At 41.2% G+C, this 27,551-nt stretch overlaps 2 protein-coding genes across 3 annotated transcripts; one reads left to right on the top strand and one right to left on the bottom strand.

Moving 5' to 3' along the window:
* Positions 1-17,872: 17,872 nt before the first annotated feature.
* On the bottom strand, positions 17,873-25,112 carry trim46a (tripartite motif containing 46a). The gene is made up of 12 exons (XM_079560934.1): positions 24,889-25,112; positions 24,011-24,269; positions 23,709-23,856; positions 22,579-22,777; positions 22,355-22,501; positions 22,190-22,285; positions 21,798-22,051; positions 20,725-20,846; positions 19,952-20,281; positions 19,308-19,537; positions 19,162-19,229; positions 17,873-18,599 (listed from the first exon to the last, which is right to left on the bottom strand). The coding sequence occupies exons 1-12, from the start codon at positions 25,009-25,011 to the stop codon at positions 18,155-18,157; spliced, it is 2,421 nt and encodes an 806-aa protein (XP_079417060.1). The 5' UTR covers positions 25,012-25,112; the 3' UTR covers positions 17,873-18,154.
* Positions 25,113-25,440: 328 nt separating this feature from the next.
* On the top strand, positions 25,441-27,372 carry LOC306966256 (transmembrane protein 107-like). 2 transcript variants are annotated; one of them, XM_079560952.1, is made up of 6 exons: positions 25,441-25,550; positions 25,630-25,774; positions 25,904-25,971; positions 26,557-26,657; positions 26,806-26,902; positions 27,205-27,372. In XM_079560952.1, exons 2-6 carry the CDS (start codon positions 25,688-25,690, stop codon positions 27,272-27,274), a joined length of 423 nt encoding a protein of 140 aa, XP_079417078.1. In that variant the 5' UTR covers positions 25,441-25,550; positions 25,630-25,687; the 3' UTR covers positions 27,275-27,372. The 2 variants fall into 2 exon arrangements, with proteins under 2 accessions (XP_079417078.1, XP_079417079.1); XM_079560953.1 differs by lacking the exon at positions 26,806-26,902 and adding an exon at positions 26,957-27,053 and having other exon boundaries at positions 25,447-25,774.
* Positions 27,373-27,551: the final 179 nt, after the last annotated feature.

Below are 27,551 nucleotides of genomic sequence, written 5' to 3'. Positions count from 1 at the left end.
ATCACAGTCATTTAAAATTAGCAGCAACTCACTGTTTTGACCTGTTTAAAGGGACACGCCGCCTGCTTCTGGACACACCCCTCAGCAGACACAGCGGCTGCGTTTAAAGCGTCAAAGGGGAAATCACTGCTGTGCTCTCGTCTATGGGAGTGCTCCAAGTAGTAACACAAGATCTATGTTTTGTATACGAGTGTGTTGTAGTCGTGTACCAGGGGTGAGCGGGGAGCGGGGTGTATAATCAGCCGAACAATGCCTTTGCCTCATAAACAGGATCTCTCTGTTTCCTGCACCACAGACTGTCTCCTTAAACAATACACACGAGCTGACTCCTGTATTTTGCATGGGCGATATTGGGATATTGTCTCCCGATCTCTTCCCTGCAACCCCGTGTGTCTATTCTGGTCATTAGGGTGTGTTTGAGAGGGAATTTTTTGGTTGTTTATAATTACACAGGGCTCTTCTTCTTGCTCACATGCAGAGAGCCGCAGACAGGGTGCAGGCTCAGCACAAACACAGTCTCCCCACAACAGGACGCCAAGGACACTTTCTACCATTAAAAACACACCTGTCCCAGCTGCTGTTTGGAGGGGGGACAACGGGGCAAAGGAATGTGCATGTCTCCTTCATTCCAGACATTTTAGGACCCCTCCCCCCTTTCACTTTTGTTTGTTTGTTTGTTGTGGTTTTCTTTTAGACGATGTCCTATATGGAAACGTCAGTATAAAGACCCAAGTCCCATGCTGTTCCTATAGTTGCAATGTTATTTCCGTCCTATTGCCATGTTATTACTATGCTGCGAAGTAAACTGGGACCAAGGATAGCTTTGTATGGAAGGTAATGCAATGCAAAACTTCCATACAATTTAGTTCAGATTCTATATCAGGGTTTCTGTGGGGCACTGAAAAGCATTAAAAGTAATTATGCCAAAATGAAAGCATTCAATCAGATCCAAAATGGCATTGAATCTTAACTTCTTAGAAAATATAGTTTCTCCTTAAAGACAGAACCCACAACAATGACATCGCTCGACTATTTTTATTGCATACATATGTAAAAAACAAAAACTCTGGTCTAAAACAAGTTCTTGATCGCAACATTTCCCTTCATGCCCTTGTTTGATTGACTGTTTACAAATCATACGGAATGCTGAGATTTTTAGCATTTGGGGCATTCAAAATATAATATTTAGGCATCCAACATGGTAATAAAAAGCATTAAATTTGACACACACAAAAAGTTTGTTTTAAACTATATCTACTTTTATAAAATAAGACCGTTATAGATGTGCCAGCTTTATAAAGGGCGTACAAGTTTCGCATATTGGGGACAATTATGATGTAACTAATGCACAAATACACTTTACCTAATATGCACCAGTGTGGACTGTAATCTAAAGTGAGACGCAACCTTTATTCAATCTTACACTTTAATGTGTGGTCTGTAATCTAAAGTGTTAATACTACTCCGTGCTAATGAAGAAAAAAAAAAGTCAACTTTGCATCACACTCTCAGCCTGTGCGTCATATCATTTCTCTTGGATGGTTCACAAATGGACAGTCAATCATGCATGCTAAAAAAGTATGTCTACGTCCATCTTGTGATACTTTAATGGGTATTTATAAGTATTCTTGTCCTGTTAACCCAGACACTATTTCTTTATTGTCGCTGCTGTCTGCTCCTTCACACTGTGGTATGCTGACCTCGCGCTGAGCTCCGTGCCTCCATCCTGTTTTGTTCACTCAGATGATCTGTTGTGATCATCGCGTCTGCCTCATGAACCTGTCAAAACCCCATGATTTATCTGTGCAGAGGTGAGAGAGACACTGCCTTTAAAACTCACTGACACGAGAGCAGTTGTATAAAATGACACTAAGTTGTGTTGAATATACATCATGAACAAACGTATTTCTTTATAAACAATACTGTATTTAAATTAGGTCTACTTTCTTTGTACATTAATTACATTTTCACCTAATATTCTTACTGTTTAGTACATAGCCGTCTTGAGTTGACTTCTTATTTTTAGATGATAGAAATCTTTGGACTTTCGTGTTGTCTGTGATGCCACACTGATGCTGCTGCTCTGTAATGGCATATTCATGTGCATTCCCTGCTTGTATTCGCAGTTGGCACACAAGGTATTTATAGGTGCACACACACAAGTGGCATTCTATTCCCAGTTTTACCAGCCCCATGTTTTTGTTTTATAATCAGCAGACCCCCAAAGCACGGCCTGACAGGAGGTAACCCTCCGCGGGCCCACCACAACACACTTGTCACAAAAATGCCACGGTTCAGCTCCTTTCTCTGCCACTTGACTCTCGCCTGTTAAAAGACAAAGTCATCACCGAACATGTGCACGTACCGGTGTGGGCTAAATAAACAGAAACAGGTGCACATTTTAGTTAAATGTCAACGGGACTATGCAGAGTTTAAAAATGTTAAAATTATGTATTTTCCTCCCCCTACATGTTCCATTAATGTCCTAATGTGTAGAATGAGCTCAGACCTATTCACCACAACTGCCTCTATAATCCTGCACTGTCACTCAAAAAGGTGTTAATTCGGGTCTGAAGTGCCGTCATGCACGAGCTTAATATAGTAGCTGCAGTTACGCGTAAGACCTGAGGTGGCAGTAGTGAGTATAAAATGACCAACTTGCATCCAATCCCTTTAATAGAGACTGCAGTTACGCATAAGACCTGAGGTGGCAGTAGTGAGTATAGAAATGACCAACTAGCAGCCAGTCCCGTTGCAAAAGCTATTCGTTGTATAGGTCTTGTCATCTTGCTGTAATGTAATGGTCCTGAAGAAAGTAAACAAACAGCTAGCTTATGAGCTAAAGACATTTGAGACCTACAAATGTCTTCTTTTGAGACACTGAAGAAGCACCAAGAGCCCCCACATCGGCAGCACAGTGGAGGCGTCACAAGAGGAAACTGGGAGTGCGCAGGAGGAAGAGGAAGGAGGAGGAGGTGGATGAGCTGATCAGTGCAGGACACCACGCTCTGAAACAAGGACAAACCCAGGAGGTGGTGCGCCATTCCAGAGGATCAGTGGAGCACTGAAGGCAGCCAGCCATGTTTCCTCCACCTGGCCAGCTCAGGACTAACACCTATTTTGTTGTTCAGTGCTTTATGATAAATAAAGCACTTACTTACTTTTCATCTGCTCATTAGGGGAACTGGATCACCATCTAAACTCCTCATTCCCTCTCCATTTTGCAAAGAGGGAATCTAACCTAGGACCACTGCACTTGAAGGAAGAACTACAGCCTTTACAAACACTGTCTGTGCCACCCAGGTTGTATCACCTTCTTTGTATGCATAGGCTACATTCACTTACATTTACTACAGCGTCATATTTGAGGTTGCCGTTTACAGCCCTGTCCCGTTCACGATGTTCTCTCGTCTAAATTGTTTTGGTCCCTTCTTCCTTTAGCCCCGCCCCTCGCTCTTAATGGGAACATAGCGTAAAGTGATGTACAGACAGAGGTATCATTAAGGTGTCACGGGGCGCAGTGTGGACTCAAACACTGTCAGATGAACGTACAGCTTTCACCTTTCATTTCTCACTTTACTGGAAATGAGCTACGGCCTGTCAGGGGAAACACACGTTCATTTTATTACAGTCAAAATATAGAGTCTGTCATGTTTGATAACAGCGCACAGTCTGGACGACAGGGCTTTGATATGAAAAAAGAAATGTGTGGGGGGGGGGATAAAAATCATCATCTTGTTTGAGTGACACAGGCTAGCTCTGTGTGGAAGTGGCTTGGGGACCCTGTCTTGATTAACTTTGATACAATTCATGAATTTATTATTTTTTCTTGTGTATATTTAAAATGTGGGTAGGTAATATCTGCAGCTCCCTTGGTGCAGTGTTACATAGAAAGAGTATGAATATGGTTTCACTCCTTTCCTGCATCCTTTCCCCTTGCTTATGACTTAGAAGTTAGAAAGGAACTGGAAATAAACATTTACCGCTTCTCTCTGTGCTCACTCTTCCTGTTACAGGTGGAGGAACCCTGAGTTACTTGTATGTAGCCCACATGGTGTTTTAAAGCAGTACTAAGTAACGTGTTTACCTTAATAAATCCTTTTCGTAGTCCCTGTGGGGGTAATACAAGTGTTTATGGGATGATTGGAGGGTCTTTCATCTCCCCTGTTGTCTCTGACCAGAAAACCATGTTTGCAATTTGACTGCCACCGGTCCGGAGAAAGCAATACACACTAATGGAATCACGAAGAAGAAGCTAACATGCTAACGGGCAAAGCTAACTGCGGGCTAACGTCACTTTAAACAGTATTTACAGCCAAGTTTGAGTGAAAAAAAATATTTCTATTGTATAATTGGATGCACAGTAACCCTCTCTCCCTTCGTCTTTCCTGTCGGCGTAGTATTTACTCTCCAAGACAATTAATAAGTTAAAAAATCGTAACTTGCTACTACACCTGCAGTTGCGCTTATGGCCTCTAGGGGGAAGAGTTACTTAGTACTGCTTTAAAGGCGCTATCCTTGATTTTTTTATTTTCCGTTATTGCAATAACATTTGTTTTGTCCTTTAGAAGGCTATATGGCAAAAGCAGACATTTATCCAAAAAATACTGGTTTTAAAGCCTTTTAAACAGTCATGAAATGTCAGGCTATAAGGCATATTTTACAGTGAAGTGACAGTTTTCCTCCCTGAAAGTTGTGAAACCTGGTTTAAATTCAGTCCCTGTGACGAATTATGATGTTGTAAATGAATTAGGAAAGTTTGAGATGAGTTTGGACCAGAAAATAGCAATTTGAAATTTGAGCGACCCTGTTTCTTTGTAAAATCAGGTACAGCTCCTTTAAGTCTGTTTATCCCTCAATGAAGGTCTTTTAGGCTAATAAAGGCTTTTTAACTTCACTGGAGAGTGCCTTGGTTTCTTGTTTATTAACCTCTTACCCCCCGCCGTAACCGAGTGCATTTTCTTCTGTTTGGCTTCACCCAAAAAAGTGTTGAAAATGCAACAAAAGAGTGACACGAATGTGAGAAAAAACACAGAAGAGTAACAGAAAAATTACAAAAAAGTGTTGCGCTGCAACAACATGAGGAAAAAGATTACTTTAGATGAGTTTTGTAGGTTTTAGCTTAAATTTCAAATGAGGCTGTAAACGTTTTGGGCAAAGCTGACAGAAGAAAATGTGCTTCAGGTTCAAGGCCGGGGTAAAGAGGTTCATTTATCTGCAAACTAAATGCAGCTTTTTTAAGGCCCACACTGCCCATTATGCTCATATTACAAGTTACATTGAATTTGTGTGGTTAGGGGCACATTGACAAACACCAATTTACTAACGTGATCATTTATTATCTGTTGTGTTCGCTTTTTCTCGTGGAGGAGAGACTCCCATCTTTTCCTGCCTCCCATTATGCTGAGAGTGCTGTTAAGTAGTTTCAGATTCAGTTTATTAGCCATTTGCTGTATTAAACCACATTGGAACAAAATGTGCGAAATGTGCAAGTCGATATGTTAAAGGACATTAAACAACATAAAAACAAACATACACATATGCGCTTGAGGGTAAAAGACTGTACAGTAAAAAGTCCATAAAATGAAAGTGCCTTGGTGAAAGTGATCACAGCTTGTGGAAAGAAAGTGTTAAAATGGCGATCAGTAGAGTTTGTAACTACATGAGAATATAGCTTTAAATCCTCCTATGAAATATTTGGATCCCACAATGATACATTTCTGACCTTTTCAGGGGCCGCTACGAGCCATTTTGGTGCCCTAAGCAGAAATGTTTTTGCTCACACGCACCTTCCCCGCTGTCCACCATCAAAACTCCTCTTACTTTTTAGACTGATTTATACCATGGTCTGTGTGAATACTCGATTTTGATTGGCTGGAGGGTGTCGTTAAAAAGTGATAATGTACACCTAGTCCAGCAACAGTTAAATAACACTTCTTTTTTTTTTAGAGTTATATAACAGTTATATAAGCTGGGCTACCTGACTTTTTGTTGTTGAAAAGTAAATTTGTTTTTAACCACCTCAGGGTGAGTTATAAACACAGCAAAAAACAGATATTGTTAAATTGTCTTCACCTAATTATTTATTGAGCGATAGAAGATAGAAATACTACTCTAAATGAGTAACATTTTTTTTAGGGGTGGCCACCCCTTTTGCACTTTTCCACTGCTCAAAGCTGTACACGGGCGTGAAACATGCAAATAAACAATTTGCAAGAACAATTTGGACATGCAGGAGGGATTGTAAGAGCTAGAAACGAGTTTGGGCCAAAAAAATAAATGTCAAAGTTGAAAAATCAGGTATACCCCAGCTTTAAAGGAATAGGCCACCGTTTTTACATACTAAGATATGTTCTTAGCTCACTTTAGTCGAGTTAATATATCCCCGTCTGGTCTTTGTCCGCGCGCTCTGTCACGCAAACGGAGCACATACGCAGCCTCTCCCACATGTCACATAGCTCCGAAAAAGCTCACGATAGAAGCTACCAAGCTCTTCCACGTGTTCCCTATTTAAATAAAGTTACGTGAAGTGTTTTCATGCGAAGTATATTTACACAGAAATGTAGCATGTCGATTTTATAAGCAAATAAAAAGGGGGACTATATTGTGAGGCGTAATGATACGAGGAGCACAGCGTCCGCGTAGTAACTCCTAAAGACTTCGCCGCTCACTTCCGTCAATAACCTTTAGGAGTTACTGCGCGGACGTTTTACTCCTCATATCATTACGCCTCACAATATAGTCCCCATTTTTATCTGCTTATAAAATCGACATGCTACATTTCTGTGTAAATATACTTCGCATGAAAACACTTCACGTAACTTTATTTAAATAGGGAACACGTGGAAGAGCTTGGTAGCTTCTATCGTGAGCTTTTTTGGAGCTATATGACATGTGGGAGAGGCTGCGTATGTGCTCCGTTTGCGTGACAGAGCGCACGGACAAAGACCAGACGGGGATATATTAACACGTCTAAAGTGAGGTAAGAACATATCTTAGTATGTAAAAACGGTGGCCTATTCCTTTAAGTGGTGACATCACAGCTCTACTTCCAGGTCCGCAAACTACAAAAAACTCTTTAATACCACACTTCTGAAACTCAACAGAGAGTTACTGAACATACTTATTTATCAGACCCATTAGCCAAAAAGGCTGAACCTACTGCTATAAAAGTATTATTTGCCAAAATCGGTACATCCGGGTTAGTGGAGAAAAATGCTAATGGTGTAACGCTAACTCCGGAAGTACTAGTAGTGACTTTAGTCCCCCCCAAAAAAAAACATTTTATTAGTAGGTGCGGCATTTTTGGCTAATGAGTCTGAGAAATAAGTAGGCTATGTTCAGTAACTCTCCGTTGAGTTTCAGAAATATTAGGGTTCTTTTTAAGAGTTTTTATGTTTTTTCTCCACTGCAGCTGTTTCCATGGTAATGCTAAACAATTGAGCTGGAACTAGCTTAAGGTAAAACAGCTTAAAAAGTGAGATAATTGATTTAAAAGAATAAGCAAGCAGGCCCCAATGAGCAATTTCAGTTCGCGGGACCATGGTATAAGCGGGATTATCCCTTACATAAATATTAGTCACAAAATCCACAGTGAAACAAACTGTAAAACGTATTGATGAATTGTTTTAGTGGTGAAAACTACAACACATTTGATGACCCGTTATCCCTTCTTGCAGAATACCCAATGTGCCCTGGAGCAAGACACTTCATCCACCTCGGCGTGTGTACCCTGTGTACCAGAACCAGCAGAGTCAGACGTCGTATGGCTGTACAATTAACATTTTGCAGGTCTAAAATTATCCGACAGAACTGTACGTGGAGCACAGCCTGAGGTGCTGGAGGACCTGCCTGAGCACGCCTCCTCGTTCTAGCCTCCACCTCCGGACCCACACACAGCTGACTTCCTGACTGGCAGCTGTTAAAGGTACCTCACTCTATAGGCCTCCATGTGACAGATCCACAGGCGTCTACTGTACAATATAAATGGCTGAGCTCCGGTCACAAATCACCGACAGTGACAGATATTCATTCGCCTTCCTCAGTGCACAGATGGTCGGTCGTCTGCAGAAAAAGAGCGGATAAATCGTGAATTAATTACAGATTACAAATAGAGACAGGACTTTTATGACTGAAAATGACGGCGTTATGTGAGTTCTGGCTCGAGTCTTTTGGACAACTAAGCCTTGCTGTTTCATGCTTTATGTTTGTCTTGTTTTGTTGTGGAGGCAGTTTGAGTGCAGAGAGGCTTTAACAGCAGAAGCACCACCACATTACATCAGCTGGTGAAGATTATTCTCCAGTTCGGCTTTACCCAAATCTAAAGGCTTCTCGACTGGAGAGCAACAGTGTGACGCCTCATTTGAAAGCTTAGACCAACAAAACTAACACTAACTTTTTCCATGTGTTTTTTAGTTTAGTTTTTGTAGTTTTTATTACATTTATTTTTTTACATTGTTTTTTTTTCTCATTTTTCCGCTATTTTTTTTGGTGGTATTTTCATTTTTTTTTATTTTTTTTATTTTTTTTATTTTTTAATCTGTGTTTTCATAGTTTTTTTTAATGTTTTTGTAGTTTCGTTTTTATAGTTTGTTGTTTTTGTAATTTTTCCCCCCATGTTTTTTGTTTTCATTGGGGGGGGTTTTCCGCAGTTTTTTATTTGTTTTTTCATGTTTTTTTGAGGTGTTTTCGTAGTTTTTTGTCATGTTTTCGCTATTTTTTGTGGAGTTTTCATAGTTTTGTTTTTGTTTTTTTACGCAGTCCTTTAGTCATGTTTTTGTCGTTTTTTCAGGTGCTTTCCCAGTTTTTTTTCTTCCGTGTTTTCGTAGTTTTGTTGTCATGTTTTCTCATCACTTTTTTATTGTATTATCGTTGCTTCTCTGGCATGTTTTAGTCGCTCTTTTGTTGCTTCTTTGTCTTTTTTTTTCTCACTTATTTGTCTTTTTTTTCTCACTTTGTTGCATTTTCATCCACACTTTTTTTTCAAGAAGCTTTAAGATTTGGGTAAAGCCGAACTAGAGAAAATGTGCTCGGTTCAGGCGGAGGTTTAAGAGGTTAAAACGTAGTAAAAAAAAAAGTGTGATAATATGTTGTGTTTTGGATCCAGTTTTCAAAAATAACCAATGGTGTCCAGCAAGAAGGTTCTGTGTGGAGTTTGCATGTTTCCCCTGTTTCTGCCCAGGCTTCTTCTGGGTGCTCTGTTTTCTCCTGTCATTAAAACATGTGCAACTCACTGGGGTCAGAACCTGTAAAATAGATTCTAGACCTCCTGGCAAAATACCTTTATGCTGTTTAACAGGGAAGGAGCAAAGCAACATAAGTTAAATGTTGATCCAGGTACTCTGTTGTATTATTCCTATGGTACAACGTTTTTTTCACAGGACCAGACTCTCTCTCTAATCATAATCCTAGTCTCCCTCATCCTTCTCAGCGAGACTGTCCTCCAACAGAAAACGACACAAGTGGTCGTTTGTCTTATCCCTTAATTACGACCATATAAGACGTTTACTAAAACAGCGCCCCCAAGCTCCCATTGAGGGTATGTACATTTACATTACATTTAACCCGATTCAGAAACGACTTTATTTTACGTAGTGTTTTGCGATGACGATTCCAAAACTCAAACGCACAGAAATAAATCACAAACTTGCCAAATGAGCCCCACATGCAATAAGTAAAGCAGCCCCAGATCTTCACCCCCGCCCACACCTGTGGAGGAACTGAACGTCCAGCGGTGCCAAAGGCTCTCCAAGCGCGCTCTGCGCTATTACGCATCACACCTCCCCAACCGCAGCAGCGGCTACAGGTCACCACTCTCATCATTTATTACATTATATGTGTGAGCTATAGGTTATCGCCATTTTACTCACAACAACAGCGACACCAAAGCACAACTCACCATTGACGCCTTCGTTTCTTCTCCTCCATATGCGTCACTGCCAACTCCATAAACTCTCCTGTCCGCTTCCATCTCTGTCCTCAAACGTCCTCGTGTCTCAGACTCCGTGTCTCCCGTACGTCCGGTTGTCCGGTGACCGCGGCGATCCTCGGATCCGCCCCGGGTTCCAGTGCGCATGATGCAGGGAAACACCGCTGTCACCCCGACAAAGTCGGGCCTCGGCTCCGCTGCTGTTCTCCACAAAGTCCCGCATCTCTGTCAGAGTTCCTCTTGAAAACGTGCTGCCAAATGTCCTGATCAAACTGATGTGGTTCATTTCTCCGCAGTTTCGTCATTTAAGGATAAAAATATAAAACATCACAGCTGTGTTTAGCTCGCGGGTTTTTCCAACTAGATTTGACGGACACTCGCTCTGTCCAATGAAAACACGTGAATCAGCTTGAGGGCGTTTGGGCAGGTGAGCCTGCGCTCTGATTGGCTGAAGAGTCAGCTACGTCATATCCAGTAATATTTGTTAATAATTATCATCATTATATTATAAACAATCTGAAATAAACTGTTGTAAAGCATTTCCTCTGATGCCTGTGATTTATATGGACTAAAGCAGGATTTAACCCTATAGCAAAAGGTGCACAGGTGGGAAGAAAAAAGAAAGGGGTTTATGTATTTGATTTGATTGATTTATTTGTACATTTCTTATCATCTACTACTTATGCATTTATGTATTTACCGCAGCAATAACTATTCTTTCTGGGATCCATTTATTTATATTTTTAATTGTTTACTCAAGTAATATTATTTTGAAGTAGTATCTGTACTCGAGTGTAGTTCTCTTTTTACTGAGTAAATCTGCAAGCGGCAAACTGAAGAAAAAAATGAAAATGAATCAAAGCGCAATGAATCTAAACCTGTTTTCTTGTGTCTCATCAAAATAATTGTGATTTATTTTTTTCTGGGGTATTTTTTACACATATCAGAATTTTCAACATTGTTTTATGTTTTTTCTCTGCTTTATCAACACTAAACCTTAATTAGACAAACATTTACTCAGGGGTTATGATAAAATTAAGAAACAAAAACATAATTCTTATAGTTTTCATCATGTCACGTTTCATCTGGACCGTGAGGGTTCGCACATACATGTGGTGCATGTGTGTGTTGGTTGATCATATGTGATGTCGGTGGAGCCACAGGAGGAGCCACAGCCACATGTGGATCACCAGTGTTAAGTCATGTAACATAAAAGTGAGCGTGTACATTTGACCATCTCAGTGTCGTACACTGGCTCACAAAGGAACCTAAAGAACTGGACGCAATTGGACTGTCCAGAACTCCATGAAGCACATCTGTCCCTGCAGCTGTTCATTAGATGTTTACATCATAGGGAATGATGATGATGTTCCTCTGCACAAAACAGATCAGAAATAATGCAACCTCCTCATTACTATTTGATAAAGTCATGTTTACATTTCTATGTTTTATTAAAACACACGTGACAGTCGCCTGTATGATTTACATGATGGGCGGCACATGTGGCTGAGTGGTTTGTGCTCTGGCCTCACAGCAAGAGGGTCCTGGGTTAAATTCCCTTTCAGTGTGGAGTTCATCTGCACCCCAACAAAAGATAAGATAAGATAAACGTCTTTAGCCCCAGAGGGGGATTTGTCTTTTTTCTTGGCGACAGTGCCGCTCATCTGCGCACACACAATCAGACATGACAAAACATTCACATCTGCAGTGTCTCTATTACATTTGCTTTAAACATAAAACATGTGCATTAGGTGAATCCTCCTGCAGGTGATTCTGACCATCAGCCTGGCTCCACATCTGGAGATGGTCCCCAGATGCTACACGCTCCTGCCCACTGCTCCTGACGGCTCGCCTGAGTCGAAGGAGGGGCCACATGCAGAGACACATTTTGTAATGATCTTAACCTTTATCTGCACTCATGTGTTTAGCCCATTATGTCATAGAAACACATATGGGTAGAATGATTATTATGACCAAGACATTTATTTTGAATAGAAAAATAATAAAATGTGTAACATTGTTCATATAAATCACAGACATCAGAGGAATTGCTCTATAACAGTTTATTTCAGATTGTTTATAATATAATGATGATAATTATTAACAAATATTACTGGATATGACGTAGCTGACCCTTCAGCCAATCAGAGCGCAGGCTCACCTGCCCAAACGCCCTCGAGCTGATTCACGTGTTTTCATTGGACAGAGCGAGTGTCCGTCAAATCTACTTGGAAAAACCCGCGAGCTAAACACAGCTGTGATGTTTTATATTTTTATCCTTAAATGACGAAACTGCGGAGAAATGAACCACATCAGTTTGATCAGGACATTTGGCAGCACGTTTTCAAGAGGAACTCTGACAGAGATGCGGGACTTTGTGGAGAACAGCAGCGGAGCCGAGGCCCGACTTTGTCGGGGTGACAGCGGTGTTTCCCTGCATCATGCGCACTGGAACCCGGGGCGGATCCGAGGATCGCCGCGGTCACCGGACAACCGGACGTACGGGAGACACGGAGTCTGAGACACGAGGACGTTTGAGGACAGAGATGGAAGTGACAGGAGAGTTTATGGAGTTGGCAGTGACGCATATGGAGGAGAAGAAACGAAGGCGTCAGTGGTGAGTTGTGCTTTGGTGTCGCTGTTGTTGTGAGTAAAATGGCGATAACCTATAGCTCACACATATAATGTAATAAATGATGAGAGTGGTGACCTGTAGCCGCTGCTGCGGTTGGGGAGGTGTGATGCGTAATAGCGCAGAGCGCGCTTGGAGAGCCTTTGGCACCGCTGGACGTTCAGTTCCTCCACAGGTGTGGGCGGGGGTGAAGATCTGGGGCTGCTTTACTTATTGCATGTGGGGCTCATTTGGCAAGTTTGTGATTTATTTCTTTGCGTTTGAGTTTTGGAATCGTCATCGCAAAACACTACGTAAAATAAAGTCGTTTCTGAATTGGGTTATATGTAATGTAATGTACATACCCTCAATGGGAGCTTGGGGGCGCTGTTTTAGTAAACGTCTTATATGGTCGTAATTAAGGGATAAGACAAACGACCACTTGTGTCGTATGGATTTGGAGGACTTGTTGTTCTCAGCGATTAGATAATGTTTCCAGACTATTCTTTAAAACAGCTCCTTGTAATGAACCTAGTGAATGAATCTCAAAGATAAATCTCTAATTACAAGCGTCTGCAGTGATTTGCAGAGGTGCTGAGACAAGACAGGAGCCACAGCTGTTCCGGGTGTGTGTGTGTGTGTGTGGCACTATAACAAACAGCTTTCTGCACAGTGAGCACATTTCTCAGTTTGCCACATGCGATTGTGTGCAACTTGTATTTTTTTTGCACAACACTCAGCATTTTTCACAGGTTTAGTGCTACAGTCGAATCTGGTGTTCGGTTCTGGCATCTCTCACAGCTATGGGCCGAGTTGTGTTCGAGAACTCTGAATTGGATGGGATTAAAGAAAAGTTGGGCAAGATGAAGGAAGATTGAAGCAGAATGCATTTTGGACGGGGTTTGTTGGTTGAAATGCCGACATACATTGACAAACATTGATTCTTGACATTCTTCTCCCGGTATATGGGCACTTTTGGGCTGTTCACTTCTCTTGACGGGTTTATTCAGTGTGCCATTATTAAACATTTGATCTGAATGAAACTATATAAAACAAAATATATTCCTGTGGGAAGAGCAGAGGAGAGAACTTATACAGCAACACCGTGGGGCCTTGTTCGACTAGAAACACATCTGAAATACATGGTGTTCCTTTCAGCCATAAATGTACAGTTCAGGTGCATTCCACACTTTCGTGCACGTCATGGGGGATCATGTGCAAAATACCATAAATGCAGTGACCCTCGACCTGTAACTGGAAATTATGCAACTACACTATCAACAGGATAGTTTTACTCCCTGCATTATATTTATCTGATATACTGGCTGTCCAGAGGAAGACAACGCAGCCAAAGATTGTACTCAAGTAAGAGCCTATGCCTACAGTATATTGTATAATATGACAACATTGTATGCATTTAAGGTGGACAGCACAAATAAATGACTCAAGTAACAATACTTAAAGGAAAAACATACTGACTAATTTGCATTTGCCTCCATAAATACATATAATTGAATTGAATATTTTCTTTAGAGCCATTTAAACAAAACTATTCAGTGTTCAAGAACAAATACAGAGACATGGGTACATGCCATATCAGTCCAAGATCTTTACCTTTACATACAACACACTTCCTTTGCCCCTATAATTGGCCAACAAAATAAAATAAATACAATTTTAGCTCGAAAAGGAGTGGAAAGAAGACAAACCTATTTACTCCCACCCTCATTCATATAGTCTATCTATAATAATTTGCATAATGTGGTTGCTGGACTAACTTAGTTTATGAAGTTAGTTACATGTCTAAATGAGATGCAACAATGCTTTACATTAAGTCAACATTCACAAAATGCTACACTTGTGTATAATTATTCATTCCTACACCCAATATATCAGCATGTTAGTATTACTGTTGTTATAAAATCATCATCATCATAATAACAATGTTAAGTCAAGACACTGAAGCATTAAAACAGTATAAGCACTTGGTACAAATAATACATGGTGTGACTAAATCTACAGGTTTTGAAAAGTTACTGAAATGAACATGTGTTAGGTACAGTTTGCTCCCTCTGTGAGTGATCTCTAGAATTGATGCAAATCACAAACCAATGGCAAAAGACAAGCCCAGTGTGTATTGTACATTGTAAAAGCCGGCCCGTGTGTAATCTCTGACATGTCACCACAGATCCGCGGGGTGATAAGTCCGTGTTGACACAAGGTGCACCTGTTGCAGAGTTGCAGACAGGCCTCTCCTTTGGTAAAGTCAGGCGCCTGAGAACGCACAGACAATACTGCCCCCTTTGGGTATCGCTCTGGTACTACAGGACACTGGCAGGCTCACTATACTACTATTACCACCAGTGATCTAGAGCCAAACACTTTTCACATTGAGGCCAGTTTAAATTAGGCTACTTGAAGAACGTATTGTGTATTCAGCACTTACCCAAGCCTAGTACAATAGAATTTAGATGTTATGTTTCCCTTCAGGAGGCCTATACTGGGAATTGCAGCAGCTTTTTGTGGAAAAAGGCAGTGCATCTGATTATAAAGCCCTGTTATCCATTGTCAACTAGTAGCAGATTACTTGTTTGCATAACTGGTGCTTATAGATGAAAACCATCCCTGTAGAGAATTGGGATGTTTGAGCCACAACTTACAGTTTATGAATTTGGTACAGCACCTTTAAATTGGTGGTATATTATAGTTTTATACAATTGTATGGAAAGTCCAAATCACAGACTTTCACATCTGTGTACAAGTGCTGTAACCACTGAGTCATTAATAAATCTTTCTTATGTATTTATTGAATATGATTTGGGAGAATGCATTTTCACACCTCATCATTTGAAGCTTTTTTTTTACCGTTTTGTGATGTACTTTGACTTCTTTGCTCATGACGGCTGCTGCGCGGTTATTCAGTTATGGATAGTAACTTCCAACGTTGCACCATACCTATATTTAACCCACTCAGCAGCATGCGTGTGTTTGTGAGTCGAAAACATCAGACCAGTCCATCAGGCTCTCCCACTGCGGCCTCCTGGTACATCCCTGTTAATGTGGCTTAGGGTTAACAACGGGAGTATTTCTGTGTTTGAGTAGTTGTTACTGAAAAAGTCAGTAAAACTTCTAATTTGGTCTTGTTTTTGGGTATTAAATACTCAATAAATGTGGGTAGTTACTGAAGCCTATTGCCAAAAAATCGACACACTTTTTATTGTACGATTTATTGTTTTACTTGATTTGCTGAAGACTCAAGTTGATACAGACTTATGTGCTAAGCTGTAACATATGACAACTATCTTACAAGCATCCATTTATGTCACAACATCCAGTGCTTGTACAAACAAACAAACAAAAACACAAAGTACAGTCATCGCCAGTCTGCTCGGGCATTACAATCTTACTCAGATATTACAGTGGTGAAATAGTGACTTCCAAATGTCCTTATATTGTTAGTGAGGCCGTGCAAATATGCTGGGTTTACGTTCAAGAATACACAATAAAAATGCAACCGCTTTTTCATAGTGTGAGTATATTGGCCATGAATATTGCTTCATCTTCAGTTATTTGTGCTGAGAAGACATTCATTGTTTCATGTGAATAGGCAGTAGGCAGTAATTATATTATTAACCTTAAACCAAAAAAGGCAATTTCTACCATAGAAGCTTCCAATTCAATATTACAGCAATTTATGGCCTTCACTTTGACTTGTTCCCGTATTAAACAATTCAGTGAAGATTATGTAATTTTTGTAATGTGTTTTTAGTTTAAACTGGCAGAAACGGTTCTGTTTTTTCAAGCTAAAGCCCAATCAGTTAAAGTGACACCACACTAACATTGTCACTACAGGAATGATGTCACGTGTGTGCAAGCTCTTGGGAAACGTGACTATTTTCAGGTGAAAGCATCAACCATTCTGAGCCAAGAAGATGTGGCAGTACCAGAAAAAAGTAAATTAAAAGTGATCTAAAAGTTTCCTACAGCATATTATAATCAGGAGCCAGCACAAAAGCATTCCTCACATATTCCTCCTTTTGTCATGCCTTCTACCACTGAAGGAAGTTTGGTCAAATTCAGTTTGCACTGAATTTTCATGATTGGGATTTTAGATGCACTTGGGGAAAATAGCAAACGTGTTTCCCCAACAGGAAACTTCATGCTTCCTTTTGAAATGCAAAACTGAAGCTTTATATAAAATATCAAGAGGGGCAAAAATCTGGTTACACCTACAATCAAAGTACTTTCACAACCTGTCATAGACAGTGTGGATATAGCTGATGCTTCATACAAAAATGTTGCAAAATATAAAAAAGTACATTACAAGTCATCTACAATGCTTCTACAAGTAACCACCAGCTCGTCTGCATGTCGGCACCGCCTGCTCATTCTCCTGTTGCTCTGGGCCAAAAGAGGTTTTGAAGGTGGTCAATCGCATACTGCATAGTCTTTGTCCGCACTGCAACACATTATCTTACAGCAAATGTTCAAAAGTAAACTTAAAGGTACGCTTTGATAGAGCCACTTAATATGCTGAGATTACAGAGACACATTTTTTTTCACAAACTGGTTAAATTGATCAAATCCCAACAAAATGTATAAAGCACAATTTTCCATATTTGTAGTTTGTTTAAAATATTGCAGATAAGGATTATATTTTCTCTAAGAAGTGCCTCACAGACATTAAGAGCCAAAGTAACATTCACTGAAACATAGGCCAATCTAGTATCTAAATACAATTATTCGGTCGGATAAAAAGCCTTATTGGGTTGTAGTGCGAGTTTCAAGTATAGAAGCATCACTAAATGTTCACGCTATTTGCAAAGTTACATAAATTCAAGGCATTTTAGAAACCATGTAGTAACATTTATTACAGTACAAGGTGTGTTGAGACTTTTTTTTTTTTTTATCAGATTATTTTTGCCTTGTTCAAGGAGTTCCCACCTCATCAGAGCCCTTATTTACTGTATAATCACACGAGTGCAGTGAAAAATGCCATAAGGAGATTTTTTCAACCAAAGATTTCAAAAAACACAAAACTATATGTGGACTCTCAACGCCATTATCCGAGGATGTCATAAATAATAATAATGATAAAAGATTTTGTGATGGGGTTCAACCTTAGAAGAAGACATTGCTCAATTGTAACATTTTTCTGTGTATCAGTTCTATTATGTTTATGCGTCTCTATTATTTCTCTGAACACACCTTGCACATGTCAATATAGACAGGGCCGCTTCTAGCTATTCAGAGGTTGTGATCATGTACAGGGCCCACATCCACAAGGGGCCCACCAAGGCTAAAACATCTAGCTTACCAATACCAATTGTCAGAAGTTGTTATATTTGTGTTATTTTCTATACTGCTGGTAAATTAGTGACTGCTTCCAGATTTTTGGGGTACATCCAGGGGTCTCATGTGATCACACATTACAACTGCATCCTTTGAATATAGATTTATATTCTTTTGAATGTTCAATAATCCTCAAAATGGTTAATAACAGGAAAAGTGATATGACTGAAACTATTCAATGGGCCCCACAGATAGGACTTTGCACAGGGCCCCACATAACTAGAAACGGCCCTGACTATGAAGTATTGTGTACCCATTTTTGGCTATTTCCCCAGGTTGGTTGCTCTTGTCTGAATGGTGACCCTTCGCGGCAGTGGCTCCTCTATATTCCGATTGGCCACCAGGTCCTGCAGCTGGAGAGCCCCGCCCCCAATGAAGCAGAAGGCAGGGCACACCGGGGCCGAGCAGTCCAGGGGCCCGTGCCAGAGCACCCGCAGCGAGTGGGCATCATAGAAGGTGACGCGGCCCTTGTCACAGTCCATGCAGACCCCGAGGCGTGGGGGCAGAGGGGCGGTCAGGCCGTGGGACAGAGACCCGTGGCCGCTGCTGCTGTGAGAGAGCACCGCCCCCTGGCTGTGACTGTCGGCATGGCTCTGAGTGTGCGACTGCGGGAGCAGGATCTTTCCCATGCCGATCGTCAGGAAACAGAAGGAGGGAGAATCCTGCGCATCCTCCGCTCCGCTGTCATGGCCACTGTCCGGGTCACAGCTACAGGGGTGCACAAGGGACACAAAATGCATTAGCAAAGCAAATGGCATGAATACTTCAAAGTAGAGAGGGCAGCTAGTTTGGGATTTACCATTAGCTCATTTCCAAGTAGCTTAACAAAATCTTTCTACATTTCCACTGGTCAAATGTCATTACTCTCATGACAAAACAAGCCACATTTATAGATGCAGTTTCCTTTTGTGCACAAAATAATAGCGTTATCTGCAAACACTAAAAAATTAAGCAGGAAATTAAATAAATCTTCTTTCTTGAAATAGTATCCTTTCTTTCTTTGTTCAAAGGTTGAAACCTCCTGATGTAGACACATATTCTTAAACGGTCTCTAATTCTCCATTACAGAGCACCCAGAAAGACAGAAGTACAGTAAATAAACTAACATCCTGTTCCAACTTGAACAGATGTGCTTTATCTGTCATTATACATACGCTGCACAATAAAATTACATTTCAAGGTTGTGAGGCAGGGGACACGGGAGGACCATGCAAGCTCCACACAGTAAGGTCTATGCACGCTAAGTTTACAGTTTATAAGAGGTAATTACCGAGGGCTGGCCATGTCCTGCGGAAGGTGAAACCACTCCTGGAGTTTGGTCTCCTGTCCCACTCCCACCTGTGCAAGACATAAAACAGCGTCATGATCGATAAGAGAATAACAATACAAATGTAACGTTAAATAATCTCTCCTTACCTTAACCAGGTAAGAGCCCGGCTCCACTGAGCATGCCCAGTAGTGTCGCCCCTGAGTGACGGCCAGGTCCGCCACCAGCAGGTCAGAGGTGAGGTGGCAGGAGGTGAGGGCACGGTCAGCTGCCTGCAGCAACGACAGCCCCGGGACGCTGCGGGCATAAGTCAGTCCTTTACCCAGAGCGAGGCGGTCCGCGTGAAGCCCCCAACGAGAGTCCAGGGAGAAACTCAGAACTGAAGACGGGGACAGACCAGGAACAGCCGGAGGGAAAGTCACAAAATTAGGATCAGAGTGCAGTGTTGGAGACATTTACGACAAGAAAAGCATTCAGTTTGAAGAAAAGAAGACAAAAATGGTAAATATGTCTGATTAGATGATCCCAAACAAGAAGAATGATATGCAGACACACTCACCTGTCACCTTGTCTACTAGGTGCATTTACGTGAACTGGGAAAAAGATGAAGAACATAAATAGAAAAAAATACATAAAGTTTAATATAAAAACACAAACAATGATAAATGATAAAATGCATGTAAAGCTGTTGATGGATCGTCAGAAAGCAAAACATAGGAGATGATCAATACTAAACATGACCTATATTCACTTTAATATACTGACTGGAATATAGCTGACTGTAACATCTCACCAGGCGCAGGGGGCGTGTGCAGGTAGACCTCTTCACTGTACTCTCCAAAGCCTGCCCTGTTGCATCCTCTGACCCTGAGCACGTAAACACTGTCCATCTGCGGCCGCTCGATCACTGCCGAGGTCCCCCTCACTTCGTCCAGACGCTGCCAGGACACAGCTGCATTGGGAGACCGGGTGCCGCCCCACGTGGCTCCAGTCGCCCCGGAGCGCCGCTGGTATTCCACAGAGAAATGCCAAGCCGGGGCAGAGTCCTGGGGCAGGCGCCAGCACACGAACAGCTGGTCATACGCTAACGTCTTCTGGGTATCAATGACCGGGGCCACTGGGGCTACAGATAGATAATATGAAGACAGTAATAATTCCGAAAATGTTTAAATCCAGTGTATCCAGTGTATGTTCAAAGTTTTGCTCTGCATGTGACAACTAAAAGTACCTTATCTGCACTCTCCGCTTTTAATTAATTTTACACTGATTTGTATTTAAATTATCATTTCAATTTATACACCTCCAATGGAAAATCAGTGCGTTTTCCATCAAGAAACCACTTATCCATTCACACACATTAATACAAGGGAGAAGTGTCTTGCCCAAGGAAACAACAAAAGTACATAGAGGGGATAGCTATGAACAAACTGCCGACCTTTGGGTTTATGCTCTACCATCTGCGCTGAGCAAAGCTTTTATCTTTTATCTCTGAACACTTGTGTCCTGCAAATAAACTTGCCTTGCTCAATTCGAAACATGACATTGAAATATAATCACAGGACTAACCCTGAATGTAATTCAAACTGCTGATGAGCTTGACTTCTCTGGAGGCATCGAGATGGAAGTGTCTGAACGAAGGGTCCACCGAGAGGGTGAAACTCTGCAGGTTCTCTATGGCCTTTACCAGTCTGTGAGGAAAAGAGAGAAATTAAAAAGGCATTTACTAATTTAGTCAGTTAAGTATATTTGTCACACACACATTCAGTATGACATTTTCTTTTGTACCATACAACAACATAAGACTATACAGTATACAGGTGGAGGTGGATGCTTTGTGTCAGTTAGTTACAGTTAGTTACACTGTGCGAGTGTTAAATCTCGTCTTAAGACCCATTTTTATTCTCCCCTGTGTCTGTTATTTATTTTATCTTGTTTGTTTTATTGTTTTATCTATTTTTTTTGTCTTTTTAAATGTATTCTCATTTGTTTTATTTTGAATCTGTTTCTTTTGTGGTAGAGTAAATTAGTATTGTATGTTGTTTTTAGGATCTCATGTGCAGCACTCTGTTGGTTAACTGTGCTATACAAATAAAGTGAATTGGATTGGATTGAGCTAGGGTGTAGTAGTTATTACTATTTGTTTAAAAATGCACACAATCATTGCATTGCAGTACTTAGATAAAATTATCAAATGAAAGTAACATACTGCAAGGAGTATAGGCTGAGATTTCTGAACTTAAATGGAAGCTTAAAGGGACTATACAGAGTTTTAAAAAATGTTCAAATTAAGTATTTTCCTCCCCCTACACGTTCCAACAATGTCCTAATGTGTAGAATGAGCCCAGACCTGTTCACCACAACTGCCTCTAAAATCCTGCACTGTCACTAAAAAAGGTGTTAATTTGGGTCCGAAGTGCTGTCATGCACAAGCTTAATATAGAAGCTGCAGTTACACACATGACCTGAGGTGGCAGTAGTGAGCATAAAATGGCCAACTTGCATCTAGCCCCTTTAAGAATATTTTTTTAATCTCAACTCTTTACTGATGTCATTCTTTCATGATTGGTGTAAAGTGTTACAGAATTGACCTGTACCGATCATTAAGAGCATACTTTAAAGGCTGCTCTGGCTGCACTTGCCTGTTGTGTGTGACTCTGGACGCCTGCACAAAGCACGGTGGGTCTGTCTCTTTAAGCAGCTCCTGGGTGAAGGCCATGAGCCCTCCACTCTCCTGCAGACTGCGCCGCTCCGACACCTGGCAGGAGAGAGCCTCCTCCCTGCGGCCCCGTGTGCCCTCCAGAGCCAACGCCAAAGATGCCTGCCGCTCAGCAACTGTGGCCCCCAGCTCACGGATACTCTGTACTAGATACTGCATCGCTACTGCACTGTTGGCCTGTACAAAGGGGACTCATTATACACTCTCAACACTATTTTGTTTTTACTCATAATTGTGTGTAACAGCTTCCTTCTCATGAATACAATATCTACAAAGATATATTATGTTCAATTGAATGGATTCAAACCCTTTTACCTCCATTTGTTTGATTGTGGCCTCAACCTGAGCAATCTGGTTCTTTATAATATCTTGATTTGCCAAAATAAAATTGGTCTGCTTGGTGACTTTGTCCTGTAACGAGAGGTGAGTTATTGCTTCTTCCTTTAGTCCAAACATTGTACAGCAGGGCTAAACACTTACTTTGAGTGCTTGGTAGGCCTCTGATATAGGTAGTACTTTGTGTCCATGGTGAACACGCCGGAGCTTGCAGTACTGGCACAGTAACTTCTGACAGTTACGGCAGTACCACTGCAGTTTCTCCTGCTCATGAACGGTACAGGTTAAGACCTATGGCAAAAGAATAATTAGGGTGAAAACCTGAAAGTGACTATGCTCTGAAATCCAAAACGCCAAACCACACGAACCTTCGGTCGGAAGTTGTTTGTTGGTAATATGTGCTCATGCTGAGCTCGGGGCGTGCCCCAGGGGTGGTAGAGTTTAAAACATTCATTGCAAAAGTTTGCTTTACAGTCAGCACATCCTTTAGTGGCCTCTAAAGACTGTGGAGGCTTACAGAAGCCACACATGATGGCAACACTCCCCAGGCTGATGGTGTGTCTGTACCTGAGGCACACACAGCAACAGAGAGATAAAGAACAGCTTTAGACCTGCACACCTAAGAGAAACTGTACTCAAGTTTGTCCTGCTTACTTTCCATAGTTATGAGTTCAACTCTTAACTGCCTGACCTGAATACATCACAGCAGCTGGCTCGTTAGAGCATCCTGTGCAGTAAAACATCACATTTGTGTGACCTGTCCAACAAAACCAGGCCTAAAGGGAGCAGCTGCTCCGCCGACCTGCCGCTGTGAAACACCCATAACATTCTGTACTATTTCTGAACACAGAACACTTTATTGGTTGAAGACCTGGGACAGGAAACAGTTGTTGAAGATTTTACTATTTTCAAGACTATAAAATATCTTATTTTATAGTAAAAAAAATCTATTATTATTAAAATGTATTATTATATAGTATTGTTTCTATTTAAACTGAGACCGAATGTGCTGTCGCTGTCAGAGAAGGGGGTTCAAGACTTTGTCTGAGTGCTCTCTGTTTCTGAGCTAAAAAAGAGCAAATGTGTTTCTTGTTGGGAACTATTTTCAAAGCTACAATGGAGTTCTTCTTAATGCATTAGGTCAGTGGTTTCCAACCTAAGGGACGGGACTCCTTTCTTCGTCTGCTCAGAAGGTCAGGCCTCTTTTAGTTATAAACAGCCTTACACTTACTGTATTCCATTTGTTCTTTATGGCAAACATGCTCAGAAGCAATAGACCATTCTCAGTCATTTCGGTTGGCAAATCAGCTGTTTGAAACTATGGCCACCACTACAGAGATTTATTTGAGTTGTCCATTCGTTTCCATTTTAATTCCATTTTAATTTAAATAGGCACTGTTTCAAACTGCTGATAGCCAACCATAAGTCACATGACTGAGAATGGTTACTGACGAAAACTCTCAACACAGGATCAATGCTAAAACTGTTCACACGGTACCTTTGCACAATGCGTTCCAGAGTGAGATTGCGCAGGCACTCAGTCAGACCCCGCTCCCCCAGCTCCACGTCCTGCTGACAGGACGGGCAGGGGAAGAGCATGGGAGGAGTGGTGTCCTTTCTGCGCCGCCCTGGATACGTCCCACACACTGGATGAGGAACAAAAGGAGATGATGGACACATGGGAGAAGTGCACAATGGCATGCACCAAAAAGTTCAAATTATTATTAAGAATCCACTCAGGCTTATGTTGAAGCTGTACCTTTGAGATTTGTGGTCAAGAAAAGAAGATTGTAGGTCTACCTGTTCTGAGAATATGTTCGAGGCGGTCTGGTGTCCTGGGTGGGGGTCTGCGGACCTGGCGGGGAGAGCGCATGTTGGGAGTAGAGGCTGGAGACAATGGTTCAGGGGGGAGGTCAGGTGGAGGATAGCCTCTCTGCACTAAGACCTCGGCCGCACAGAGGAGACACACGCTGTGCTGGCAGGGAAGAAGGATGGGCTGCTTCACTATTCCATCACACACAGGACAGTGCAGCTCCTTCTCCATGCTCTTCATGCTTGACTACAAGGAGAGAAAAACAAATGTGTAATTCGGATATAAATATGGATCTCTTTTCTTGCTGTGTAATTAAAGCTAAGTGAATTTACTGTGAGATTCAAAACATGTATATATTTTCTTATCCAATCCTAGAATTTACTGTTGAGTAATCGAAATGAACTTATAGCCGCCTATGTTGTGAATATCATTACGTACACTGACTGATTATAAAACGCAAAAATGCGTTTTTCGTGTTACTTAGGCCTTGCTTTAGCCACACACAAAAAAGGCATTGAGGCCTGGTCCAGCGTCACAACCCTGCATCCCGTCTCTATGACAACCTGCATCACCAACAGCCTGTGCTCCAGCAAAAAACAACACATTGATGTATATTATGTGCATTATCCCGTGCATTAAGTATTATTTCATTTCGCTTGAATTTTTTCGAAACCTATTTCATTTTGGGGTCGATTACATTGAAATTATTGGAGTTCTTAGCCTCCAGACTACCTACTATGGCTATCTTGCTATAGGCTATGCGTCCTAATAGCTTCGACCTAATCAAACGTGTCGGCCTGGATAAAACAAAGATTACAGCGGTTAAGTCATTCAGGAGCTGAATAATAAGCATGCATAGACAAACCAGCGCATCCATTATAGACGTGAACGCTTGTAGCTCAGCGTCGGCCATGCTTCGATCCGGATTCTGTAGGCTGTTTTTCTTCAGATTGGATGGTAGACTATTCTGTAGGATGCTATCCCTCATACATGAGCTGATACCTCGCCCTCAGTCTAAGCAGCTACCGAGCCAAGTGATGCTGCCCAAACCAGCACTCTGCGTTGGGACCTCGCTCTGTGTGCGTGCTACCCACAACGATTTTCTCATGAAGCATCGGCAGTGGTGGAGGTGGAATGAGACGTTTATTTTTTCAAAACCACATTATATATCATTTTGATATAAAATATTTTAGATTGCCTCTTTAATTGGCCCTATGCCAACCCATGATCAATAAAGTATCATCTTATCTTATCTTATGCCATGAGAAAAACGTTGGAGTAACCATGTGAATTATAATAATTATTGTTTCTGTTCACTATATAGCCACTAGATGGCACTGCAATATTTTTTGTCGTGGTTGGTGTCCGTGCGCGGAACTCAAATAGAGTTTTGTTTCCCCCCGGTCAGAAAATAGTGAAGCACCTTCATCGCGGTTGTTGTAGCAACGACGACGCAGCGACGTGGTTCGTGGCGCGCTGTTTTTGTTCATAAACGCGCAGGTTGACGAAGCTTCACTTAGATTTAATGTAATAATCTGATGTGGACTAACAATAACATTTCTGTTTTCTTCTATTGGCCTATATACTCTTTCGGTCTTTTCTAAAGAGATCAGATTTGGTGTTCATGAAGGAAGGATTAGCTCGGTTTTGTTTCTTGAAAGAACATGTCGGCGGTGAGCAGCCTGATTCCTGCCCGCTTCCTCACCATTATAGCCCATCTGGTCATCGTTATCACTATCTTCTGGTCGAGAGTAAGTCCATATAACATAATAATCTATAAAATAATTACGTCCAAAAGATGTTTATTGATTTCAAAATGTGTGTGCTATGTTTACAATCATATAACTTGAGTACAACTTGTTTGGTTGTTTGTTTTACAGGAAAATAACGTAAAGGCATGTCTGCCTTTGGAATACACTCAAGAACAATATGATGAGGTGGACAAAAGGTAAGAACAAGATCTGGTTAAAATAAAAGAGGTTGTGTTATTTACATACCCATGTATAAGATAAGAACGATACCATAAGATATTATTACAGCCATTGTTGCTTATGGGTGTGGGTCGTCTTTGCACACTGGCTCAGTGGCAGAGGCAGAGCACAACACAGACATGCTAACTGAGTAATACTGTAAACAACTTGAATAGATTTGTCAGTTTTGGTTTCCTCTCTCTAGCCTTTCTGTGTGGAGTTTGCATGTTCTCCCCGTGTGTGGCTAGGTTTTCTCTGGGTACCTTACCACTAAAAACATGTACAATAGCTTACGACATTGTCCCATGTAAAGCGCTTTGTAGCTATGTCTGTGAAAGGCGCATTAGGCCTACAAATAAAGTCCTTCCTTCTGCTCTGGCTTGGGTCCAGTGTTACGTTCTGACCACAAGAGACATTTAGCTTCTGTGAATAGAAGTGAAACGTCCTCAACTCAACCAAACCCCAAATCCAGTCGACAATTTGACAATGTAATCTTCACAGTGATTTGTCAGGCCTTATAATTGTAATATTTTCAACATTTGTGTATTCTTATCTTTTTCCAGGTTGGTGGTGGGACTCTCTGTCACACTTGGTCTGTTTGCCATAGAATTAGCGGGTTTCTTCTCAGGAGTGTCCATGTTCAACTGCAGTCAGGGACTCCTTTGTATCCTTATCAAATCTTTTGACCTGTTGAATAGTGTCACTATGTTATTATTGCTCAATATGTAGAGTACTGTGTATGTAAAGCACCCTGTTGTGTCTGTGTTATTTCCATGACTCTAATCAACTTAATGTGACTTGTACCATCAAAGCGATTGGAGCTCATGCCAGTGCCTCAGTAGCTCTACTTTTCTATCTTTTTGAGCAATGGGAATGCACCATCTACTGGTGGATCCTTGCCATTTGCAGGTTGGTAAACGTAGTGTTGATGTGGTTATTTTTCCTGACAAACCTCTCTACCAGCCCTGGCTGTGCACTGCAGTGCATCCGTCTCCTTGTCTTTTTTTGTATTTGAAAAGTGGGAATGCTGGACGTACTGGGTTATTTTTGCCTGTTGCAGGTGTGTGTTTAATTAAGAATTTATTTTGTTAAAGACCAAAAAACAAATTACATTAATAGTTCATTATTTGGATTTCTTAACAAAGTCTATTATACAAGAGAACCATTTGAAAGTGGGACGTGACAATTTTTTTGTCTTTTTTTTCTTCCAGTGTCCTTCCTGCCGTTGTGGAGATCGCATTGTTTATTGCTGTCTTTGGTTTTAAGAAAAAGGTTTCATAGTTTTATAGAGCTTTTACTGTACAACAATCACAAGGTTTACTAGTGTTATTTTAGCTTAATATCCTACTCTGCAAATAGCCATTTTTATAAGTCTCAGTCTGTGCGGGGGGGGGAGTATTTTTGTAAAAAATAAATAAACGTGTTTTATTCAAAATGTGTGACTTGTCTTTTGGAGTCTTCTTTAGCAACAGCATGTAACATGTAATGAAAAACATATTATAGTAATATATTGTATGGTGCTCACAGACTAAGAACTAAAAGTGGGTTCTGGGTTCAG

Source organism: Gobius niger, assembly GCF_951799975.1.
Source record: "Gobius niger genome assembly, chromosome: 8".
NCBI classification, from domain to species: Eukaryota; Metazoa; Chordata; class Actinopteri; order Gobiiformes; family Gobiidae; genus Gobius; species Gobius niger.
The sequence above is the reverse complement of the archived record's forward strand: the minus strand, read 5'-3'. Positions and strand labels throughout refer to the sequence as shown.

Excerpts from the sequence above, each read along its gene's own strand:
- LOC306966256 (XM_079560952.1), top strand. The coding sequence starts at position 25,688 with ATGTCGGCGGTGAGCAGCCTGATTCCTGCCCGCTTCCTCACCATTATA. Across the intron at positions 25,775-25,903 it reads TCACTATCTTCTGGTCGAGA|GAAAATAACGTAAAGGCATG; the intron begins GTAAGTCCATAT and ends TTTGTTTTACAG. Across the intron at positions 25,972-26,556 it reads TATGATGAGGTGGACAAAAG|GTTGGTGGTGGGACTCTCTG; the intron begins GTAAGAACAAGA and ends ATCTTTTTCCAG.
- trim46a (XM_079560934.1), bottom strand. The coding sequence starts at position 25,011 with ATGAGGGATAGCATCCTACAGAATAGTCTACCATCCAATCTGAAGAAA. Across the intron at positions 22,502-22,578 it reads CAAACAACTTCCGACCGAAG|GTCTTAACCTGTACCGTTCA; the intron begins GTTCGTGTGGTT and ends CTTTTGCCATAG. Across the intron at positions 20,847-21,797 it reads TCCAGAGTCACACACAACAG|ACTGGTAAAGGCCATAGAGA; the intron begins GCAAGTGCAGCC and ends TTTTCCTCACAG.